At 43.4% G+C, this 25,182-nt stretch overlaps 1 protein-coding gene across 2 annotated transcripts in view; it reads right to left on the reverse strand.

The window, feature by feature from the left end:
* The window catches only part of scrib (scribble planar cell polarity protein), a 61,523-nt gene that overhangs the window by 7,967 nt on the left and 28,374 nt on the right, over positions 1 to 25,182 (reverse strand). The window contains exons 9-35 of one of the 2 annotated variants that reach the window (XM_070928184.1): positions 24,780 to 24,898; positions 24,431 to 24,630; positions 23,806 to 23,972; positions 23,324 to 23,451; positions 22,872 to 22,997; positions 22,462 to 22,647; positions 21,942 to 22,319; positions 17,727 to 17,816; positions 17,562 to 17,639; positions 17,159 to 17,476; positions 15,759 to 15,839; positions 13,746 to 13,994; positions 13,254 to 13,364; positions 12,975 to 13,151; positions 12,772 to 12,888; positions 12,282 to 12,470; positions 11,971 to 12,090; positions 11,283 to 11,339; positions 9,670 to 9,750; positions 4,788 to 4,859; positions 3,931 to 3,984; positions 3,179 to 3,301; positions 1,905 to 1,955; positions 1,097 to 1,243; positions 512 to 671; positions 184 to 403; positions 13 to 102 (exon numbers count right to left, since the gene is read on the reverse strand). In XM_070928184.1, the coding sequence (XP_070784285.1) occupies positions 13 to 102; positions 184 to 403; positions 512 to 671; positions 1,097 to 1,243; positions 1,905 to 1,955; positions 3,179 to 3,301; positions 3,931 to 3,984; positions 4,788 to 4,859; positions 9,670 to 9,750; positions 11,283 to 11,339; positions 11,971 to 12,090; positions 12,282 to 12,470; positions 12,772 to 12,888; positions 12,975 to 13,151; positions 13,254 to 13,364; positions 13,746 to 13,994; positions 15,759 to 15,839; positions 17,159 to 17,476; positions 17,562 to 17,639; positions 17,727 to 17,816; positions 21,942 to 22,319; positions 22,462 to 22,647; positions 22,872 to 22,997; positions 23,324 to 23,451; positions 23,806 to 23,972; positions 24,431 to 24,630; positions 24,780 to 24,898 (3,889 nt within the window). Of the gene's footprint in view, positions 1 to 12; positions 103 to 183; positions 404 to 511; positions 672 to 1,096; positions 1,244 to 1,904; positions 1,956 to 3,178; positions 3,302 to 3,930; positions 3,985 to 4,787; positions 4,860 to 9,669; positions 9,751 to 11,282; positions 11,340 to 11,970; positions 12,091 to 12,281; positions 12,471 to 12,771; positions 12,889 to 12,974; positions 13,152 to 13,253; positions 13,365 to 13,745; positions 13,995 to 15,758; positions 15,840 to 17,158; positions 17,477 to 17,561; positions 17,640 to 17,726; positions 17,817 to 20,042; positions 20,106 to 21,941; positions 22,320 to 22,461; positions 22,648 to 22,871; positions 22,998 to 23,323; positions 23,452 to 23,805; positions 23,973 to 24,430; positions 24,631 to 24,779; positions 24,899 to 25,182 lie in introns of both variants that reach the window. The other variant, XM_070928185.1, reaches the window with a different exon arrangement.

The raw sequence follows: 25,182 nt of genomic DNA on the forward strand, positions 1-25,182 counted from the left end.
CGATGTAATTACCCAGTCATGGAGTTGGGTCTCTGCTCCAGCCTGAAGCCGTCCTCTAGTGAATTCCTCTGAGAGTCTCCCTTACCATCAACAGAGGAAGGCCTAAACACACACACCAAAAGCAATTAGCTGAAGAAATGAAAAAGAAAACATTTAAAGCAATAATAACATATAACTTCTTACCCTGAGCTGCCACAGTAGCTCGGTGGTGTGGCGTTGTAGCTTGGTGGTGTGGAGCAGTGCTGGGATGGGATGGATACTGGCTCCACGTTGTACTCCACTCCATCCAGCAACACTTTGCCAGAGGCCTTCATCTGCGCCACCTGCTTAGCCAGGTCCTCCTCCTCGTCCTCCTCGTCTTCATCCAGCAGGTACTCCCGTGCCCGCTGCTCAAACTTCCTCTCTGGTGAGAAGAACAAACTCAGTTTGTACAATTGGAGGGCAGGTTAGCAGAGTCAGTCGTCTTTATTTATTGGCAAAGGACGCTCGAGGAGAAACAATAGAAACAAACCTTCTTCCTCCCTCATTTTCTTGAGGTCATCCTCTCCAACAAGAGAGACTCGAGGTTTGGGTTTCTCTGGTGTCTGCTGCTTCACGTCAATCTCAAAATACTTCTGTCTGTCCCTGAAAGAGCGCTGCTCTGGGCTGTCCTTACCGCTAGGAGAGGGACTCTGTAGGGGTACAAGAGAAATCAAGGACAGAATACAGAGTGATGAATATTACAGTTGATAAGATCGTAGCACCTGGATATTTACAAGTGACAAAACAGACATAAAGGCCAATATTTGCTGCTAGTGTTTCGCTATTTGCATTGTTGCAGAGCCATTTGCCAAAAGAGCAGAGGATATCACAGCAGATGTCAGAGGAGAGAAGTACGACAGACCAAGAAGAAAGAAAACAAGTAGCCATTAAAACAGATCCCAGCACCATTTAGCCAATTTAAGATCAATTAACGTGGCAGTCCCATTATTGACAGAAGTAACATGGCTGTCTCCCAGTCTCTGGGAGTAGAGACACCACCACCGGTCAAGCCAAGCACACCACGGCCCAGACACAGAACAGGGCTGCTTATAGATGTGGCGAAGGCGGTGGGTACCTGCAGGTCCGTGGAAAGCCTGGAGAGGCGAGGCACAGCTGCCAGGCTCATATACTCCTGACGGGGGGAGACCTTGCTGGTCAGGCCCTTACCAGCTCCCTCCTGACCATCTATGTCATCCTCAAACACCTCGTTGTTCAACTCAGGCTGAAAAGGCCACACAGGTCATCACCAGACTGTCAGACTAAGATGACTAAAAGCCAGTGGGGGTGTTCGTTTTCAGTTTTTTTTTTTTTCTAAGACGACCCCTTTTCCAACATCTATTTTTGGAAAAATACTTCCAGACCTGTCCTGCTGGGAACATTTCCCCAAGATACTGTAAGTTCAAGGAGAAGAGAGTCCTCAACCATGAAGCTGTGAAATTTTGATCTCTTTATCATGACATTTGGTGGCGGCTTAACGGATGATTCAGTCTGTGTTCTGATTCTACAGTAAAGACGTTGGGAGAAGCTTTCAACTTTTTTTCATTTGTCAAGAATTTATTTCCTCTGTGGCTGCAAAAGACATCACACAAGCTGTCCGAAACTCCTGCAGGTTGAACCTGGCTTCCTAAAAACTACTGGGGCGAACCAACTTTAAAAAACACCCGCAAACGGACTTGAAAATACTTGCTAGCCTAGCAACATTAAGGCTACAAACGACCCATCATGCAACACTGGTCCTCTTTTGAATCAAACACAATATCTGATGAACACATAAATGTCTAGTCCTTGAACATTTTTCCAGATATAATGTAAAGAAGAAAACGTATATTTGGTCCAACAGACAGCTGTGCTTTAATATTTTTTGGGTCAATATGTTCACTCACCTCTGGAGAAGGTTGCTTTGGGTGGAAATTGTTCCTCACACCATACAGGTCCTGTTGGGCACAGCAGGATGAGCAGAGTTAGTAAAATGAAGTGAACTTAGACTGAAGACAAAGACAGATACAGAGCAGGCAGACTGATTAGCAGCTGGGATACAATAAGTAAAAAAGGGGGGGATTGAATATTAGTACACGAGCCACACATAGATGGACAAATGGATCAAGACTCAACACCGGTGTGATAGATGATGGCACTGGAGTACAAAAACCATTGATGAACGCATTCCACACGTCACAGCACGTCACAGGCCCCCCGACACAGTGCAGGCTCCTTAAAGGACAGCCTGCTCCAGTCAGGAGGGGGCGGGGGGCGAGACCAACCAATCAGCACAGCATGCTTTTGTCGTTGTGACCCGGGGGAGTCCGGGCAACACGGCCTACCTGCGGCGGCTCCAGCACTGCCAGTGAGCGAGGCACGGCGGCAAACGCCTTGTATGCCTGCTTGACATTCATGGTGAACTCGTCGGGCGAGGTAGGGGAGGGGGCGCGAGGCTGCAGGGGGGAGGGTGGGGTGGGCATGACGGGAATGAGGTAGGTCCATATGGTAAAGGAGCCGAGGGGAAGTAGAGGAGGTGGGAAGGATGGACAGACAGAGACATGGAGGAGAGGGTAGACTATGAAAAAAACAGCAAAGTTGAAGAAGACTGGAGGAGAACAGGTGAACAGCATGGCGGCTGGTTTCATGTGAGAGAGGAGGGGAGTATGCCAGAGAGAGACACACAGTAGGGCCTGGAAAGTTCAAAGCCATGACAGATTGTTCTGTATGAGCTCCTTTGTGAAACAAACAGGAGGAAGACGGGAGATGAAATCATAGCTTCTTCATTATTTACCGATCCAACTATGCTGCTTGCCAAAGGAAGAAATAAGTGGAACATTTCAGAAAGCTGCAAGTATGAAAAGCGATGTCTGATTCAGGAGCTCAGAGTCGGGCTGGAAGCTCCGTTTGCAGGAGTAGTTCAAACACAGTTAACCTCCAGGTGTGCCCGGGGGTCACAGTCGGCAGCACCTGCACAGACTCAACTCCCCTGTGCATTCAAATACAAGTCTTCCTTTCTTTTGTTTTAGCCTCTTTAGAAACAAAAATCACTCGTGCCAGAATTATCTGCATCTCTGCTGCGAGACACCACTTGAGTGTTTTGGGGCTGTGCAGTCAGAGTGGGCGGCACAGAGCTGAGAGTGGATAGAAAACAGCACTATGTGGTGGTGAGGGGTCTTACAGAGGTCTGGGAGTTGAAGGGGGAGGGGCCATGCTGGAAAGGGTTGGGACTGTGGCCGTCCGGAGTCGCGGGGGAGCTAGTCTGCCGCACGCGCCCAACTGGCTGGATGGCACCCGGCCGCGTCTGGAGAGAAAACAAAATATATTTTATACAAGAGATCAGTCAAGTACATTTTGTCAAAATAGCCTAAAATGACAAATTTGACTCCCTCCATCCCTGGTTAGACCCTTGATTATGATAAGGAAAAACTCAAAATGAGTAGAGCTAATCAGAGCATAATTTACCATTCAGATTATTTGTCTACCGTGTTTTGAAGCTCAACACCAGTTTGTACCAAAAACAATACCTAATATCCAATCTTTTTGTTTGTTTTTAAAATATTTTTATTTTCATACCCAGTGATTACAATCATCAAGTGTCCCTCCAGAGAGTTACTCCAGATGGAAAAGCTTAAGTCGTAGTAAGTCGAGACACTAAAACTCCTCTGACACCCATACTAATAAATATATATATTTTTCTTAGGGTCAGGATCTCTGTGGGATTCTAACAACAACAAGTTAAATGCCTAAAATCTAAATACATTACTACAAATTATTATTTATCAAACAAATGTTATTTTTCTGTCTGATAACAAAGATTTACTAAAAACGTGAGTATATATTAGCCTGATATACTGTTAAAAAAGAGTGATCAGTCCAACTCTCAAGATTTATTTCATGAACGATGTGTTTTCAGGCTCCATAGACACTCACTGATGATGAAATGTCATCCTTGGCAGTAGGAGTAGAGGTGTAATGAACGTTTGCCTGCAAAACAATGAAAATAAAATAATGACAATGACAATGAAATGAAATGCATGGATCTGCACCATCTGCTCACAAAAGGTGCATACAGTCACTCAATTTGAACTACTGGAGCTTCTTCAGGATGATGCCAGGCCAAATGAAGACACTCCCAAACAATGCAATGCCACCAGGGTTTAGCTTGAGCTCTTCTGATCATCAATTGTGGGCCCTTTGTCACATTGATATCTCAATTCCTTTTACCAATTATAAATACAGTATTTGCACAAGACTGGTAACTTTGCTCAAGTAAAAATGGAAATTTTATTTTGTTATCGTCCTGTGAGACTACGAAGCCACAGCTGGTCAGTAGAGACATTAAGGACAATCAGTCAAAAATCTATTTCTCCAATGAACGCACATCCAGTCTGCATGAGGCAAAGCATCAGTAATCAGCTGGCCATGGAGAAGCAGTCGCATGCTTTTCAGGACTGTGTCAGACACGGTAGCTGAACTAGTTATGATTTATTAACAGACAGCGGGCTCAGAGCTGCCGACGCATATGCTAAAAAAGAAAAATCCAGGCCAGAGCAGAGAGGGCCACAAGACCCACTTACGAAGCGGGTCTCCCTGCCTGCACACAAGGAGCTGTTGGAAGAGTGGTGGCTGGGCTACAGGTGGGAGGAAAGGTCAACAGGGTCAACCGTAAAATACGTCTTCTGTAGTGGTAGAAATGACTCATGGAAAAGGAGAAAATCAAATAAAAAGATGGTAGGAGAGCAGATGATGAATATTGGAGAGGAGTGCTGGGTGTTAAGGCTGCTCACCGGTTGGATGGTGGGAGAGTATGGTGCTTCCCTGATTGGGCTGTCCGTCCTGGTGAAATCAGAAGAAGGCGCCTGGAAAAACAGAGGCCAAACACACTTAACAGCTGCTCTTACTTTCACTCAGTGCACTGAAAAAGTCAGTGAAGCAAAGAAACACCAAAACAAGATTCTCCGGTTAGTCCTGTAGAGAATTGATCTTACAGTAAATTCAACCAACAACAAGCTCTTGCTGATCAACATGCACTCTTCTGTGCGCCTTGCAGGTCGTGGTCCTTCATGACTTATGACCTCCCTTGCAGCTGTTTGGACAGACATTCCTCTCGATCCTGACTATGTACCGGACTATGTGACCAAATTCCTTATGAGGTGCCACAAGCTCTGTGCTCACAGCAAAAACATGCACCAGTCCAGCTGGTTGATTAATACACACAACCTGGACACACACTTCCTTAGAGAAAAATAATTTCCCCATGGACCTTGGCACTGAAAGCTTTTTCAAAACTACATTAGTCCTCCTCTGCAATGAAACGGCAAAGCTACCACTAAGAAAGAAAACTAAAAGTTTAGGGATTTGATAAAAAGAAAAGGTAAAAAATGTCCACTTTCCCCAAGCCTGAAGTGATGTCTTTGAATCTGCACTAAGCAACCCCTTTTACATTAAACATTGTCATTTGATAAATTGTTATTATAAAAATATTGATTATAGCTGCTTTAAATGTCTTATTTTTACCAACCAACAGCCTAAAATCCAAAGAAATTCAGTTTACAAATCATAGAAAACTAAGATATATGCACACTTGTTACTGTATGGTGCTTTGGATACATGCCAATCCCAAAAAACTAAAAAGACAAACGCTCAAGTGAAAGACTTTTCTTTTGCTCAAATCAGCATGAATGTTACTAATTAAAATCCTTGATGCAAATTATCCATTTCAAGGCACACAAGTGAGCCAAACAACAAACTGTGCGCTGTAACACACCATGCTGCCTCCAAACCACACTCAGGCAGGCGGCTTGCCTTGCTGAACAACCAGGGCTGCAGTTGGCCTTGCTTCCCGTAGCCCACAGGAGGCCCCGACAGGATCTGCTGTCCAGGTGGACGGCCCTTTCCTTTGCGATTGGCCACCAAGAAAGGGTTTTCTTTGAAGCAGATCGGCTGAGAGTCCACCATGCATTCCTCTTCCTCAGCTCCAAATGTTGATGAATTAATGGTTGTTGATGAGCCAGCACTGTCAGCAGTGGAGGTCCCATTAGGGGAGAACTGGGATCCATTGAAATAATCTGTGTGTTCAGACTGGGGCAGATGCTCTGCGTTCAGACTGGGGCAGGACTCGGGGTCCATGTGGCTGAGGGGTGTTGTGGGGTGGCCTAAGCCGAAGCCCAGAGGCTCTAAAGGGGCTCCGTACTGGGCCTGCAGGGGGGCCTCCATGGGAGCAGTCAGACTTACAGAAGAAGAAGTAGAGAACTGGACAGGAACAAAGGAAAGAGGGAGGACAGATACAGTAAACTGACATAACAAGGGCTGACAGGAAAAGCTGAACTCACTCACTCAAAGGAAATTATCACTAGTGGTATTTAAAAGAATAAAAGCTGAATGTTTTAAAAACAGAATAGAGGAGAAACTGAGAAAGAAGATTTAAGGATAATCCCAGTTTAACTTTTATTATATTTTCATCGGTTTGGCCATTATTTCAATCAATTATGATGAGATCGATCTCACCAGAGTAACAGCTCAGATCTGGGTCACTATGATCACTATAACGTGGCTTCCACAGAGTTCAACAGGGCAAAAAACTGCTTTATTTGGAGGTAAAACCTGTGTGACAGCCACACTTACTGTCGGGTGCACTCACTTTAATCACTCCTTGCTCAGATAAACTGTATGCCAACTATTCCAGCACAGTAGGTCAAAGCTGAAGCAGGAAGTTGGTCTGTAAACTGTAATGAATGTTAAAACAGTTTGTGTAATAATTTTACTGTTAGCTTTTGTTTTCTCGTCCACATACGTTTGACTAACCTGTCTGATCTGACTGCTTGTGACTTCTTTTTAGCAACGTTGCTGCATCTAGAGAGCTCAGCAGTTACCTTGGTGAGTACAATGTTATTATAACATGGACAAACCTACAAAATCAAGATCCGAGTCTTAATAAACCAAAACTGTCCTTTAAGAGAAGTCGCAAATGAGGAGGAAATAGTGAGTGACAATAGATCTACAAAGGCAGACATGTTTTATCCTCATGAAGTAAGCAATTGTCACTCAACTGGAAACAACTTTTGTTAACTAAAAAACAAAAACAACCTATTACAAAACACCAAATTAACCATCAATGAATATGATGAGAAGAAGAGTAATTGTGTGTCTTACAAGTGCTCCTATAAATACACACTTGACACACAAGCCTCTAGCTGCTAAAAAGAGTTACTCACATCACTAAATCTTTGCTGAAGCCTTTAAGATAAGTGTCTCAGTGTCCATCATTCAAGACATGTTAACTGCTGCTGTATGTTACTAGACACATTACTGAAGTCCAGGCTCTTGGCCTCTGCCTCAAATAACCACATTATCAGATCAGCAAGACATTCAGGCTCCGGCACGCCTTCAACTACTACTGTACTGAACATAGGACGGGTGATGTCACTGTAGGAGAACATGCAACATATAACCCAATCCATGTAAAGAAGCCTGATACTGTAAGTGCAACCACGGAAGTGTCCTGTTTTTACATACGCAACACCGAAAAATACCTCCTGAACAGCCTCAAGTCAATCCAGATAACTATGGAATGTATTAGACGTGACCTTGGCGTATGTGGCAATAATGAAAATAGCCGGACTAAGAATACAACAAGCATTGTGAGGCAGTAATGTGGCTCTCTACATGCTGACTATAAGAGTCGGTGGTGTGATGAGGGTCAGTGGGGTGGAATGTGAACGAGTGCCCTTTTGGCTCCGACACAGACTGTGAGGGACAGCTGGGGTTTTTTGGTGTGAGAGCGAAGAGCGAGAACCAGCATGCCGACACACTGAGCCAGTCATGCTAGGAAGGAACCAGGAACTGAATCATTTTTACTCCCTACTTGTACAATATTGAAGTAATTGCTTCTCAGGCAAACTTTTAATTAGCAGAATTGATCATTTTAGAGTTAAACAGACTTCTACCAGTTTCTTTATCTCCTATGCACCATGACACATTATTTTCTAGTTTTTCAGTTCCTATTTTATAATATTTCTTAATGCCCTGACATTGAACACCTGTCTTCGTCTTTATAAAAGGTTGGCGGACTGTAAACACCAACGACAAAGATGGAAATAAGTCCAGAACTCTTTCGTTCTTGTCAGGGATAGAGCGACAGGTTGTATTTTATAAATATAGATCAATGTTGTCAATAAACCAAACCAAAAGTTCCTTCCAAAACAATGCTACAGTGCCACAATTTTACTTCGAACCCCCTCCTTTCCAGTGATATTCAAAGGCAAAAAGGCAGCTCCTGCAGCTCATCATGCCTGACACCTTCTTATAAAATCACAGTAAACCTCGGCCGGTTTACAGCATATTATTTTGTTTTTGCAGAATCACTATCACGAAAGACAACCATTTTCATCAAGAGCCGTCTCTGTTTTTTTTAGTTAAACCTTCGATAAGAACTTGCAGGCTGTAATAAAGGGTCACTGTGACACAGTTGGAGCAGGACCACGTGTGCTGGAGCTCCAACGCACTGAGCACGAACAGCTGCATAGTCCTCCTAGACAATCTAACAGGCCAGAGATCTACAAGTAGGGCACAAAAACAAACAAGCCGTCTATTTAAAGCTTACACAACTCGCATAATGCATGAGTTTATGTGACCCAAATGTTAATAAAAGAACAATTCTTCGTAGTACTTGGTGGAGTTTTAAGATGTGTATTTAAGAGTAACGGAACAAGGACTGTAAGAGGTCTAGGCGTGTCTTAAACCAAGTCAAAATCATATGATCTAAATCAAAATAAAGTGGAAAGAGAATGAATCAAGACAGAAGTAACAACAAATACAAGACAGAAGAAAGAATAATAAACCTAATACCTGTAGGATGGTAACAGGACAGCACTGTACGTCCACTCAGAGGACTTTGGGAACTCCAACTGAAACACTTGTCTGTCCCTCTTAGACGATACCCTCCCTCCCTGTCTGGCACCCCACCCACCCAACAGGCTCCATCCAATTCAGAGCCAGATGCAGGTTTAAAATATCGCAGAGGACAGGCCGCTTGATAGTGGGCAGCTGTCCCCTTCCCCCATCTCGCCACCTCTTTCACACACTCACACTCCTTTTATCAAACAGGACAGTGCCTGCCCTTTGGCCATGTTTCCTTTCAATTCCACCGTCTTCTGGTCGTCTTTCTTCCACAGCTTTTTTCATTCTTTTTATTTTCTGCTCTTGATTCTGTACTTCTCTTGATGAGCTTGGTCTTTTTCCAGACTTCTTCATCTTCATGTTGTTTCTTCAGTCCATGTTAGGGTCATATCTGCTCTTGTTAATTGTTGTAGGACACAATTACGCCACGCTGACGGGACATGTTGTATGGGTTTGGCCTTGGAGCCAGAGTCAGTAATGTTGACTTGGGGTGACGCACATGGAGGGAGGTTAACATTCCTGCTCCTGGAGGGGCAACTGGTTGGCTCTGGGTCACTCAGTGTCCCGGGACATAAACACAAAGGGTTCCATGAAGAGGACTATTCTGAGGCATGAAGGCCATTTCCAACATAGCCCACACAGAAACACAAGCAATTTACAACTTGGGAGAACTGCACTCTTTTTCAAAGTAACAGCATTCACAACATTTAGTGTAAAAGTCTGTATCTTCCACCGCTGCCTGAGGACATCAGAACACAAAGAGAGTCTTACCCTGTTGAGTTTCTGCAGACTGGTGGTGGGCAGAGCGGCCAGGGTTTTGTAGTCAAGTTTTAGAGGTCCAGCACTGATGTTCTAAAGAGAAATAAATAGAAAACACAGGTGAGAAGAGGAGAAGACTGAGGTTTATTACACAACAAGCAAGAATCTATTCAAAGTGAATTAGTTGTACTGGAGGAGACTATGTAAAGAATTGTAGAGAGACATTCCTATGAAGTGAAGGATCCACACTTCTATTGTAAACGTGAACTGGATAGAGTATGTGATGTATTGTTATAAAAACCAAAACCGATTAAAAACATATTAATGACCGTCGTGCTGCTGTAAATACTCACTAGTGCACCAAATATGTATTAATCCACAGCTGAAACTAGTATAGTTTAAATACTCTACTTAATCCTGTTTGAGTAGCATTTGCTAAAAACTACAGCGCCCGGTTCACTTTCTGGCCTCGTACTGGTGATACGTGGTGATAATAGTTACAGATATGGACGCTTACTGAGGTTTAGTAAAATTATGTTTCACAGATCTGCAATGGGTACAGTGTGTAAAAATTTGTTTGTTCGTTTAACCAGTTTTCTCCCCAATATAGTAATTCACAGCACCTAATATATGTGTAACCCCCCCGTTAGCTTAGGGAGAAAGTAGCCTACGTTGTATCTCCGCCAGAGTTTCGCTATTGGAGCTTTATATACATGAAACTTTGAGCTATCTCTACCGAATCCTCTCGCTTACCTTTTACCTGTAGGGACATGCCACTCACAAACATAGACAATTGTTGTCGTTGAAGCACCCAGCCAGGACGTAGGAACATCTACCAGTAAGTAAGTCTGTTTTTACCTGTACTTGAATGTGGCTCAGGACTGATTTATTTAAGAAAACCAAGAAGATTCTATTTTCCCTTAAATGCCATCCTGCTGTGATATTTATCAGATGGTCCTTTTGCACAGACAGGAAGCTTGTCTGCAGACCTGCTGATGAGGAGTGTCTCACCTCAGTCTCCTCTTCTAGCAGGCGAGTTGCCTCCTCACGCTCCAAGCGCATACGCTCCTTCACCAAGAAAGGAAGGGGAGGAGGAGGAGGGAAGACACCCAACCACACACAGCCACACAGTAATGCGATGAGAGGTGAAGATGGAGGATTTACAGAAGAGGAAAGAGGTGTTTGGGGGGGATGAAGTGCAGACAAACAACAGTGGAGAAGTGGTATGGAAATGGGATGATTGGATGATTTTGTATCACACCAAACACACCAAAGGTAAACGGAGAGAGAAAAACAGAAGGGAAAGAAAGGATAGAATCCGCACACATTAAAAAGTACTCTATTCATTAGCTATGGGAGCAGAAAAAGCATGCAAGGTGGGGCATTGCAGGAATAGTTCTGTCAAACACAATACCCACACAGGGTGCAGAGGAGAAGCTTCATTCACCAGATAACGGACCAACCTGAGCTTCTGACTCTAAAGCTCCACCCTGACTCGGGTTCGGCATTTTTCTGAGCTATGATGGAGCAAAAAATAAATTCTTTTGCAATCTATCTGCTGATCTGACAGATACAGTTTTACCTCTTGCCTTCCCGAAACAGTGATGATTTTCATTATCACTTACCACTTTCTCCATCTCTTCTCTCTCCCACTGTGACGTCTCTCTCACCATCTCAGACTCCTGCAGAAGAGCGAGATTTAAGATCCGTACAGTCCCAATAAATGGTTACTATTCATCCTGTAAATCTTAAAGCACTGCCTGCCTGAGTAAGTCAAACCAATGCAATATCCATATGAATTATTTTATGGCGGTGTGCTCTGATAAAGGTTGCACGACAAAAAAGTGTGCAGAGGAACAACAGAAACTAGCATTCAATAAACCAACAAGCCCCCTACATTCCTTTAGTGCGGGCAGTCTCCCAAAAGCTAATCTAGACAAAATAAACAACTGTGCTGGCGCTTTCTGGGTGCTGTAGTGAAAAGATGGGTATGTGTGGTGTGCATGGTTGGAGTGAGTCAAACTCCACTCGATGAAAACTCCACCTGCTGACACCAAACTGCTGTGGAAGCAGAGTGTTGCTGTGATAGAATCGCTGAACAAAACATCTGATTCACGTGTTGACTTGACAACAAAATCGCCAAACTGATTCCTGGTATGTGGATCAAAGGGGTGCGCTGTGATTCCTGGTGTTCAAACCAACACAGTTCACTTCCCTTATTCAGAGCTTTGACTTTAACTGCACTGATAATGTTAACTTTGTTAATTAAGACACATAATCAGTGACGATACATGATAATAATCTGTACTGTACCTTCTGCATGATGTCCATCTCCTCTGGGCTCAGGTCTCGGTCTATAGAAGAGATGCTTTCCATGCTGTTCTTACGGACGATGCCTGTTGCAAATGGGTTAGCAATAATGCCAGGAGACGCCTGGAAATGGACCAAAAGCAGAGTTTTGATCAAAATTTAAGAAGTGCTTTTTAAAACAGAATGGACAACTTCTGAGAAAATTACATAACGTCAGTTATGTTGTTATGTTGTCGTAAGCATTGTTTCCTTTTAATTTCTCTATACGTAAAAAAAAACATTTTGTCCAAATCCGACAGCTCATGGTGTCTTACCTCCACAGCCGTCTCTTTTCGTGGGTCGAAGCCGTCACACACCAGCATGACCAGGGAGTCTCCGACAGCACGGAGCACTCGCACTGCCTCCGTGTGCGTCATACCCAGCAGGCTGTGGTTGTTCACCTCCAGGATACGCATGCCAACCTGCAGTCGGGCGTCTCTTGCTGCTGCACCGCTCGAACTCACCTGTTTGAATATCGACCGAAGTATGGGTAAGTTGACGATTACAACTGTCTGTGATTACCTAACGATATAATTGTAATTCAGACAGATGCATTAAAATATCCTGCTCATCTTATATATCACTCTTAAAATTTTATCTTGAACACCCCTTTCTTCTCTCAGTTAGATGTGATGTGGCTTTAAATAAACTCTTAAACTATCCAACCAGTTGACTGGTGCAGCTTCAGCTACAAAGGAGAAACCCCAATTCCTTCAAATGTGGTAAAAAAAAACAAAAAAAAAAAAAAAAGATAGTTTCAGAAACCTTAGAGATGAAGATGCCTTCGTCGGTGGCGTCAAAGGGGTTTCCTGCATGACCCTTGGCCCCTCCGCGAATACTGATGCCAAGTTTCTCCCCTGGCTGCTTCTGGATCACAATTTCCTGCAATGATACACACACATGTCATCAGGTCGCCTATGTTATGCCTACGTTAGTATATGTATATTTGTTTGAGTTGATGGCCTCACCTGCATCCCAGGCGGTGAAGGGTCCCTCCGTACCAACATACGGATCTCCTGCTTGTTGGCCAGCAGGGCTCGCACAGCCTCCTGGTGTGTGGCATGACGCAGGTCGATGGTGTTCACTTCTAATATTCGGTCCCCAACACGCAGTCCACTTTGACATGCTAGACCGTGAGGAATCACCTGATGATGAGACGGGCCATGGAAAGTGAGAAACTAGACACAAGGCGAAAACACAGGATTGGAATTGGAAAATTTGAATTTCACAACTCTTCAAAGTTTTACCTTTGAGATGAACACCCCAGGTTCATTGACGCCGAACGGGTGACTGGCATGATCACTGCCCCCCACGATGCTCAGGCCTAAAGGGCCACCTGACTTCACCAGGGTCACTTCCTGTTTGGATCAGAAGTAGAAAATTTGTTGTAGCAAGACATTTCAAGCCTTAAAAGTCAGGTCCCCGGAAACAGTCATGTCTACGTCTATAATTTGTCTAAATAATTAATTTGTCTGGTAAACTACAATACCTTTTCATTATTAAAAACTGGGAATGATACAGCTGTTATTACCAGGCTATACTCTACAGTACTCCATTATATTATATTAGACCAAGCCTTCATACCATGCACCATCTTCTCTGGAACTGGACAGCAGTAAGGATAAGGCAGGAGCCAAATGAACAAACATTAACACTGAATGCCTCAATGAGGCTTCAACAGCACCGTCGAATAAAACTAAAAAGCTTTTCAACACAGTGAAGTACTGAAGAGGTCTCACCTCGATGGGATACTCGTCCTCCATTTGGCTCAGGTGGTTCCCATGAAGGGAAAGGCCGTCCTCCTCCTGGTCTGGTGAATCTGAGGGTTCTGGGGGTGGAGGGGAGTGGGCTCGCGCCCTGGATTGACCTGGAGAGCCCCCTGGTGCATTCGGGTCTCGCTCCACTAGGAGGGCGATGGTGGGGGAGGTGCCGGTAAGGAGCGCTACTGCCTGGTCATGCCTGGCCTCTGTCATGTCTACACCATTGATCTGGATCGACAGTAAAACCAACCCCGGAGGGTGTCAGCCCACCAGGACGCTCCCAATGACAACGGGCCACATTTGGCACAATGAACATTAAAAAAACAAATTATGCTGAAAACGGCATGTTGCCATCAGTCTCCTCTCATCAGATCCTACACCTCAAAACTATTTCCAAATATGTATTTAACATCTAAAACATTCTGATATTTAATTCATTGAGAGTTTGTGAGTGCTGTTATTCGAAGAAGAACCCAACACCTATACAGAGCAACAGGAACAAGCAGAGAAACAGAGGGAGCAGGGGTAACAGCGGGCTGCTGCAGGCAATTTAAGCTGGCAGAGCTTCCCTGAGGGAGAAAGGCTACGAGCAGAAAAAGCTTCTTTTACCCCCAAAAGATTCATGAAATTCCCTGAAATCAGCTTATGTTTAGATTAGTTATGACTGCTTGTGCTGCTTTTAATGTAACCAGTTCAACACTTTTCCTCCCCTTCTTGCCTTTGTTTACTTAAAACACAAGTGGAAGTGTGTAGTTTCCCCAAAAGTTTGGTCTTAAGTTAACAAAGGTAAGCAGGGAAGTCCAGAGACACCTTTGTCATGAAGACTGATTTAGTAATTAGTTTTGCTAACCTTGGTTTTTAGCTTTCAGGCATGCACAATCTTAAAAACTGTACTCTGCTCCAAAGTGACAAGCAGAGGTCAGCACTGACCCGACAGTACCAGCTCTTACCATTGGCTGATATGCTGCCGTGGCAACAGGCTCAGCCCACTCCACCCCAACACCATACCGACCACCAAGCAGGCAAGGAGATGCACTTAATGCATTAGTGAGCATGCAGATGGAGAGAATGTGAGAAAGAGAGAGAGAAGAGGCAGCCTACGAATAGACGAAAGAAAAAGAGCTGAAAAACTGCTGGAGGAAAGAGGAGAGGAAACCCGGAGAGAAGGCAAAGAGGATAATTCGGGAAGCTTTTCTGTGATTCCCAAAGAGCAGGATTTGCGTTAAAGAAACTATTAAGAATAGGAGCAGTTTCACATTCGGCATACTGGGAGAGGAACCTCAGGACGTGTCAAAATCAACCATCATTAGTCACTTTACAGTAACAGTGGTGAAAAAGTGTGCATGGGTGTGACTGGATAAAAACATGCAACTCAAGAGTTACTAATATGCGGAGAGAAAAAGGAGAGCAAAGCCAAGCTTGGAGTGTGATCAGTGGAGGAAACAGAAGAGCACAGAGAGGTCATGCAGGAACCCCGTAGCAGTGAAACACAGAAGCTCAAAGCTGCACTATCAAACCAAAACAGCTACACAGTTTGTATCCGAGGAGAGACTCTGGGTTAAAATTAGTATGAGGACTGCGTTAGTATTCTGTCTCAGCTGCCAACTTCTTTTGATGTGAGAGAGTGGAGTCTGATGAGTTAATTTTCTGCATCTGGTAACCTAACATAACATAAGTTAACTTAAATGTAAGTATTAACATGCATAGCAATGATGACATGTATGATTTGTTTCCTTTGCATTGCGTGAGATGGGACACTCTCTGCAAAACTGAGAAAAAAGGGCCCCAGATCAGGTCATGGTCTTTAGCCACCCCAAAACTAAAAACTATAACTGCTATAACAACATCAATACTGTAATCATGGAAAAGAAAAAGTGAGAAAAACAAAATGGTTCCCATTCTCACATCCATGAAAACATTGTAAAGGAAACCCTGTTTTGATCACACTGTGCAGTATGATGCCCAGATGTGGAGGAGATGTGCAGTACTCACAGAGATCACCCTGTCGCCTACTCGCAGTGTGCTGTCTCTGTGTGCAGCTCCCCCTTCTGCAATGCGAGAGATGTAGATTCCCTAAAAACAGACAAGGGACATTGTCAAATGTTTAAACTTCTATGTACATTTGTGGATACATTTCTCAGAATTACTATGCACTTTTTAAGATTTGTTTTAAGAGCTACAGATAAAAGAGATGTTGCCTGTGTATCACAGGGTAGACCGGGTCGGTGGTAAAAGGGTCTGGTGCAACAGGCTGAAATGCTGTGATGAATCAGTGTGCTAACTGTGAGCTGTATGGAAGGGGAGTCACCAGCTCGTCAGTGTGTGATATCCCACAGAGTGGACCTGAGCCACAAATAGAATGCTTTATATAGGTAATTCTGATATATTAGCAGCCAACAATGCCACAAATTGTCATATAAAGTTGTTCAAATAAACGAACAAACCCTCACATACATTATAACAGATTAGAAGCATATTATATGATCATTAAGACACATTAAGACTCTACAGCAGAAGCAGGTTATTAAAACTCATGGACACCTGAGATATATTGTCCCTTTGCTCAGACAAATTACACAATTTAGTTTAACCAAATAAAACCTGGCTGAACTCAATAGTCTGTCTCATCAAAATAAAATGTGTACACACATGCAGGAGCAAAGTCTACTGCACCTCCTCCTCAGATCAACTAACAACCAGCCATGTCACTGCATCCATTTCAAAAAGCTTTTGAAAGAGAGGCAAGACTTACAGTCAGACCCGCCTAAATCCTAAGTTTATGAGTCCTTTCCTCTTTGTGGGCTCGTTGAGCTGCATGAGTTGCAATGCAGTGTTGCACTGGCCCAAATATACACTTCAGCCCGTCCAATTACAGCGGACCTATCAGGTGTCAAGGCTGGCTATTCATATCTCCGTCTCCCTGGTGATGACTGTAAACGCTGCGGCTGGAATAGATGCTGTTAAAAGACAGATCCCTATGACAGAGAGTTACTGCAAACGCTTCATGACCCCACTTCCTAACTCGAAGACCGCACCCATTTAGTGATCTTTAGCTTTAAATCATCCCACAGTATCATCTCTCTCTCTCTTAACAGAAACCCATGATCTCAATTGACTAGGGGACTTTATTAGAATGCAATTGTCAGATTTGTGCTTTTGATGAAAAGCTTTAAATATTCTGAATGTAATTTGCTTTTTAATGTATGTAAAATAATTTTCTAAATTAACCACATTGTCCAGCCCTATCTGAAATCATAATATATTCAAGGCACTTTACTGGAAGGAAGCCATCAAATATGTAAGAGTACAGAGATTACTCATGCTCTCCATAACCCTTCCTCAAATGTAGTCTATGTTTAATTAGAGTGGAGTTACAGGTGTGTTTGTCTCACCGTGTCTCCTGTACGGTAAGGCGTGGAGCCTTTGCCCCCTGCGATGCTGAATCCCAGCCCCTTGTCGTTTCGGATCAGGCAGGTGGAGAGCCGCTGTTGAGGCCCGCTGGGAGTCGTCTCCAGGTTGAAGGCGAGGCCGCTGCTCCGTCTCTCCCGTGGGAAGTAGTCGTCCTCCGGCCTCAGCGGCGTGGTGGTGATGGCGTTCTCTGGCTCCACCATACGCTCCCGCAGCACCGTCATAGAAACTGTAGCACCAGAGCTACGAAGAGCTTCAACTGCTGTGTGATGTTCTGCCTCGTGGAGGTCCACTCCATTCACCTGAGAAAAACAGATGAAGATGACTGATGACTGCTCTTCAACTAAACATCTTACTATAAAACAGAGGAAAGAGACATTTCTTTACCTCTAGAAGTTTGTCTCCCACTTTCACCCCTGCTCTGGCTGCAGGACCCTCCTCAGACACTCTAGAGATGAAGATTCCCTGGACACACAAACAAAAAGAAAAACAAATTTGTCTATAGCTTCTGATTTCTTGAACCTATCCAGATTCCAGGGTTACGCCTCTTACCTCGTCATCTCCCTTGTAAGGTGTAGATCCTTTCCCTCCAGCAATGCTGATTCCCAGGCCGCCTGTTTGTCGCTGGATGGTCAAGGTGTGCTGCAAGTTAAGGAGCGGGGAGTCAACACAACTACTATTGAAACCCTCTAAACACCACTCAACTCTGGACAGATTGAGAGGGAGGCAAGCCCGCAATGTTGTTATTTTTTATTTATTTATTTTTCTAATTGAATGGCATTTATTTTCACAGGTTAAACTTTATGATACAAGTTATGGGTGACCTCCCTCTTTCTGCCAGTAGGTGGCGTCAGTTAATTTATCACAGCAGCATCCTGTCATCATGCCAACAGATGGATGGAGAGATACCTGTCTGGAGCCTAATGTCAGTTTAAGTGGATGATTTTGGGCCTTGAATTTTGCTTTAAAGACATTATGTAAGTATAAGGTTTGTAACCACAACTGACAGTAGACTTCAGACATAAAGTGAACAACCAAACTGTCTGAAGCCCTCTTTAATTGGACTCTTACTGAAAACATACAATGTGTCTTGTGTATGTATGGGAGAAGGGACTTTAAAAATGTGACGTAGACACTAAATAATTCACATCAGACTGTGTATATTCAGTATACTTGCAAGCCATGCAATAAGGGAGAGGAATGGAGACAAATGAGGGACAGGTGGAAGGATGAAACAGGATGAACAGATGAAAAGAGTGTGCTGTGACCTGGATGTGGGGATGCTTTTGGAGTTGCAGTGTAGATACCCCACCATTTGTTGTAATAAGATGACATTAATCATTTCTTAATTAAACAACTCAGACATAAATAGAAATGTCTTTGAGATCACAAATACTTAACTGGCAGAGACAATTTTCTTATGATACTAAATGACACTTCACCAAGACTAAACAGCATTGGAGATTATTCAAATAAAACACTATGAACAAAAACATGCTTAAAAAAAAAGAAAATGACAAATAGAAATCTACAGAAGATCATCACTGTCATTTCCTACAATTTAAAAACTTAAGTCTTGACAGTTATATGTAATCTACACATTCCATCTTCATCAATCTGGAGCTCCTCCTCTGGTTGGCAGCCGAGTTACCTACTATGTACCGAGAAAAAGAAAAAAAAAACACCTGGAGGAAGCTGGAGAAGCAGACTTGACCTCATCACAGTGCCACCAGCCCATTCATTCCAGGGCAACACAGCGAGGACGGGATGAAAAGGAGCAAAGCAGCAGAAGCAGAGGAAAGGTACAGTAGCGGAGACGTAGTGTGGCAGAACCTGATGCTGGACTGGGATTTATATTACTGAGTCTACAGTCAAAGTTTTAGCTATCTGGGGCATTGCTAGCAATTTTGAAAAAAAAATGGCAGGATGATAAATAGGCACAAGATCATATGCCAACATTTAAAAACATTTTAGAGATATGGTTCAACTTGAGGAGGACAACACAGCGGTGGACATCCAGGGGACTAATGAGTACTTAGGAGGGTTGGGGATAAGAAATATGGTGGATCCCTTTTGAAATGGATAATGTTGCAAGGCCGGTACGATAAAAGAAGCAGCTGCCACAGTGAACTTGTAATGAAGAGCTGTATGGCTCTCAACAGTGTTGCTGGTGGTATGCACGGCAACACCCACCCAGACAGACTAGACTTCCCATAGATGCACAAATACTGTCCTAATGGATTCAAACATCAAACGTTATTATGGCCTGTCATGGTAGCGTAGCGTTAACTGACTAAATAAGTAAGGAAAGGTCTGAAATTAAGTCTGCAAGATGTGAAAAATTGCAGTTTATGTTGGGCGTCTTGATCCCTTAGCCACGGAGGGGTCTCGTCTTCAAAGTGTGTTGAGTTAACCTCTTTAATTACAGCTGTATGTTATACGTTTGTCACATGATGAGTCCTAACTGAAAATAGTTAGCCAGTTAACCAATGCTAACTTCAGTGCATGATCAAATACTAAAGGATGTTGACGTTGCTAACTGAAGCTGATTAGATACCCTGAAACACTGCACATTTGTGAAACCTCACTGCAAGTTTACTCCCACCATGTTAGAGGTGTTTGAACCCCTGCTGCCCAGCGAAAAAACAATACATATCATAAATACAACATGGCTGCTTCATTCCTGCATCCAGGTTCTGCCACACCAGTCATCTCATAAATGAGTTGTGGTTAGGGGGTCCCTAGTGATTGGCTTGGATTAACCATGGATTTCTGTGGGTACTTTCTCTACCTCTGAACACAGGTGGGTGAATGAGTGGTTTGAGTGGGGGACACGGAGAGACAGACTGGACGGGAAAGTGTACAGACCTCTTCCTCCTCAATTCGAGCAGGTTCAATCAGCAGATTATTGACTTGATCAAATGACACCCCCTGTTAGGACAGGAACCAGCGAGAGGCATGCGGATTAGTTAGGCCAAAATAAAAATATGCTCACACACACACACTCAAAACAAAACAAAAAAAAAAAAACTTTCTCACACTTTCCATAAACTTCACCAAACACACTCCACTGTCTGCTTGCAGGTTGCAGGACTTCCACTGGCCTTGAAGCAGAAGCCCACACTCACTCCCCAGCCACCAGAAGCAAATACAGGCAGAGACGGAAAGACAAGACCAAGGAGCTGAGCTACAGTGCAAAACACACAGTGTAGAGAGAGCAGACAGGAGAAGGCAAAAGCTCCCATACCAGAGTAAGCCCAGCCTCCACACCACAGAAAGCAAATTCCTCCAGTAGCAGGCTTTAATTTAGACAGCAGGCCTACTTTTGTAAAACTGTACAAGGTTATAGTAAACTGTCAGCCTGCAAGATGACTTTCCAAAAGTTTTTTACAGAAAGTTCAACAAAAAAGAAAATCATAGCAAAAATAAAAAATAAGTTTGTCTTGCTGAATTTGATTTACAAGAACAGTGAAGAATCTTACTCTTAATAATTTAAACATCCCATAAAAGATTATTATCATATGACACAAATGAGGCTCGTTGGATCTCACATTCCAGCTCTGCCAATATATGTTCTGGTTGGTCCGAGGTCAGCCACACAAACAGACCCACATTCATAAACACACACAAAACAGATTCGGTGACGGTGTTTGATCACAGCGTTAAAAAGCATTTCTACAATCAGAGTGATAAATCAAAATATTTCATTAAGTCTCAAATGCTAATGATCAATAAGGAGATTAATTTTCAGAAGTGGCATTGGAGCAGTCTTCACTCACTCCATTCATACTTACACACACACACACACACACACACACACACACACACACACACACACACACACACACACACACACACACACACACACACACTGTTATAAGAGCAGAATGTGAAAATGTCATTATTCAATTAAATCAGAAGATGGCTGATAATTATGGTGAGAAGTTTAGTACTGAACTGTGCCAGTGTTGTGCAAGGAAGGCCGTCAGCTGCTTGTGTAGAAAACACATTATCATTTGACATCAGAGAATTCATATCTGGTATGTTATGTCTGCATAAAGATCAAGAAGCTATCTCATATTGAAACATATGTGGAAAATGTGTCTAGTTTGAGACAATGTGTGTACATTTTGGTTGTTTATGTATCAAAGAAATCTAAAAATGAGTGTGTGATTGGAAAGTATTATCAGCAATGACATCTTGTGCATTTTGTGAAAGACATCTCGTCTTTGGGACAAAGAGCAAAGCAAACTTCTGAGGGAGCCATTCATTCTGAGGCGAGGCTGTTGGAGAGTTTATGGTTAAACCACAACAATCAACTCCTGAGAAAAACACTCTCCTGGATTTACAGCTCAAGGGTAGACGTCTTCATTTCCACAATGACCCTGCATGCAATGCCACATCCTTGATAAGTGCTAGCAGCCCACTCCAAACTGAATGCAACTTGCAAGGTGGTAAGGGCACCCTATGCATACAGTATTAAGTGTTTGCATAGAGGCAATGAGCAAGCACAAAATATATTCAATTCAAATATATTCTTACAACATGAACAGAATGTTTTAAGCATAAAATAAGCTAATTGACTGATTTGGTGAGTGATGCACCTATGATACAATCTTTCTGCGCACTGTATGTCCTGTTGTATCACTTCCTCGTATATAGACTAGATTTCTACATATGTTCTACTTATAATATGTAACAATTCCTACCCAGCTACCATCCACAGTCCTGCACTGCACTCTTTCAGTGCTGGGATCTCTCCTTTACCTTTACTTGACTGGAGTTGACCTGGTGCCGGCTGTCCTCAAGCTCCTCCACTCTGCGATGGGGCTGAGGGGTGCATATGCCTTGCTCTTCCTCCTCCTCCTCCTCGTCCTGCTCGTCCTCAGCAGCCTGTGTTGAAGAGTTGAGGCCGTCAGGACTGAAGCCCTGCAGCAGGGCAGCCACAGCCTCTGGCTTGGGCAGCTTGGTGATCTTGAAGTGCTTCTTGTAGTGTGGCGTGTCCTTTCTGATCAGACGCTGCTTCTCTGCGGGAAAAGCCGGCCTCTCGTCTTCCTCGTCACTCCTCCCACCATCTTCCCCATCCTCCTCCTCGTCCTCATCCCCACCACGGAAGATGGGCTCCTCTGCAAAGTGCACAGTGGGCTGAAGAAAAGAGGGGTTGAGATTTAATAAGTTAAAAAAGAGGAACCACAGCAAATTATCAACCATTTGTTGTCCTGTTTTAGCCAAATAAATATATACAAATATTCTCAATGTTATGGATACAGATGTTTTAAATATTTACCTCAATGTACTCCACCTCCATCTCATCCAGCTCTTCCTCCTCCTGAGTGGAGGGGCCATCTACATGGTCCACCCTCTGCAAGGCCGCAGTCACATTTTGTCTGTCCTCATGGGAGGTGGCCGACAGCGTGCTATTGGACACCTGGGAGTCACGGCTCTGATTGGAGAGGTCACTGAGCCGCTTCTCCTGAAACAAACAGCATCAGCGTGATTCATTTGGGATCACCAGTGAATAATGATGCAAAACTAGAGTGAAATTTCTGTTTCATTTTGTGCATAGTGAGGTCTGTAAAGGTAATGCTTAATAGTGTGAAAACTGCCTTTTGTCTACTTCCTACAGTAGCAGGTGATTTATGTCACAAGCCACACAGATTACGACAACAAAATTAAATCTCTGGATGATGTATGTACCTGTGGATCAGGAGACTCTTCTTCTCCATCAGGTCTGGATGTGTAAGCTTCATTCCTCCTCTCCTCAATCACCTTCTTCATCACCTTCAGCTCACTAGGGTGCGGCGTGGCTCTGCGCTGAAGGCCCTGAAACAAAGAAAAACAGATTAAAAACCTGAATTCTGCAACAAATGGAGCATTAGTATGGAGCCGTTACAAATACTTTGGTCAGTCACGACCCTGATCAAACACAGAAAATAGTCAGATGACTTTGTGACAATAAAAAGATAATCCATATTCATTTGGGCTTGATGATGTCTCCCTTGAAGGAATATCATTTTCAAATCATGATTAGCTAAAACAGAGATGTACAGTATCAATGCTGATAGGTAGGAGGGCAAAACATGACAATTATCTGAGCAAAATGACATGAAGAGGACATAAAGGGACACTGTATTGTTGCTTTTCCTCACTCTGCGCTCTGCAGCAGCCTCATCATCCTCCTCCTCAGCCTTGGTCTCTTCCTGGAACTGAATGACTGACACTCTGTTCAGGTTGCTGTCGGTCCAGCTGTCGTCCACACTGTTCTGCAGCAAGTTCTCTGTGGAACATGAAGTGTGGAGGAGAGAAAGATGTCACACTGAGCTTATAGCTGCAGATTACTTTTAAATGGACCGCTTCAAGAACAGATTATGAGCTACAGCTCCAAATATGAGACAAATTTCCTACCAGCTAATACAGCGAATTAGTTACGATATACTACAAATATTAGTGTCTCAGCAGTTATGCGATGACTTAAAATATAAAATTAAGTAAATACTAATACTATTGTGATTTAAACTATGATGAAGTTGGATATGTACAGAAAATTTAAACTGACTTTATCTGTATGTGTCAATGAACAACAATAACAAACAATTAAAACTTCACATTGCATTAACTAAGTACTACTCACCTAGGCTCGGGGAAGGCTGCTGGGGCAGCAAGTAGCAGGTCAACACCTTCTCTCCTGTGCGCTCATCATCTTCTGTCTGGAATTTGAGCATTGGCTGAGACTGGTTCTCTGCGAGCCACATGGCCTTCAGATTGAGGTTTGTCAGGGCAAAAGGCAGGTTTTGTAGTCTGGACAAAACAAGGGATGAGGTAAGATGAGCCACTTTCCTTTTAAGCAACTAAAAATAAAATATCCACCAAATACTTCTATGAACTATGATAAATTAGTGATCACACTCGAGAAAGTTTAAAGAAACTCTATAATATATCAGGTGTACTGATAAATGAACAGAAATAACCTTAATGATCCTGCAGAAATCATGCTCCCTCTATAACCTTTCGGAAATTACCAAAGACCCTTAGACAATGATGCATTTGCTTGAGGTTTTCCGATACATAATTTCCATGGGGATTATATTGTTAGCTCCTGATCACATTAAAAGGGCAAACATGGAGGAGCACCGTCTCTGCAGGATGCTGGTAACACCAAAGGTCCATTTTGGCGAAGGCATTCTATTTAAATCTTTAACCTTAGCACGAGAAGCTGCTGTGTATTATTCACAGTTCAGGGTGTTAAGTGAGGTTACCTGTTCCCAGCCACATCCAGCACATGCAGCTCAGTGGCATCTGCAAGCTCAGCAGGCAGTTTGCCCAGACGGTTGTCTCTCAATGAGAGAACGTTGAGGCTGGCACAGCCGCCCAGCTCTTTGGGCACGCTTCCCAAACGGTTGCGGTCTACATTCAGGTTGGTCAGCTTCTTTAGCTTGCCCAGCGAGCGAGGAAGTGACTTTGAGGAAGTGAGACAGAAGCCGTTAATCATCAGTGAAAATGATAATGAAGCTTAACAGCCGTTAATTGGACTTAAGTATTAATGGGCATACATAAATCCCAACTGGGTCAGTTCAAGGCAGTTGTAAGTGGTTTATATCTCCCTACCTGTAAAAGGTTTTCTGTCAAGACGAGTTCTGTGAGGTTTTCACACTCTCCTATTGAATCAGTCAGGTGCGTCAGTCTATTCTGGTCCACCTTCAAGATGGACAGCTGTTTCAGGCAGCCTGGACACAAAACATAACACCAGTTAACAAAACACAATACCATTTTTTTTACAAACTGTAAAAACACTAGATGCGACATGTTGTGATCCGTTTTAATGTGGGCCAGTGCTCTGGAATAAAATAAATTCAATAAAAAACAGATTAAAAGCTGTTTTTACCTGCACCACTCCTCACTGGCATTATTTTTCCAGTAGAGGGCAGTGCTGTTCTTATTTAACAGAGCACCGTCTCCCACTCACACATAGCAGGCCTGCCCCAGGGTTTACTTAATCTAGTGCTGCCTA

Source organism: Enoplosus armatus, chromosome 21, assembly GCF_043641665.1.
Source record: "Enoplosus armatus isolate fEnoArm2 chromosome 21, fEnoArm2.hap1, whole genome shotgun sequence".
NCBI lineage: Eukaryota > Metazoa > Chordata > Actinopteri > Centrarchiformes > Enoplosidae > Enoplosus > Enoplosus armatus.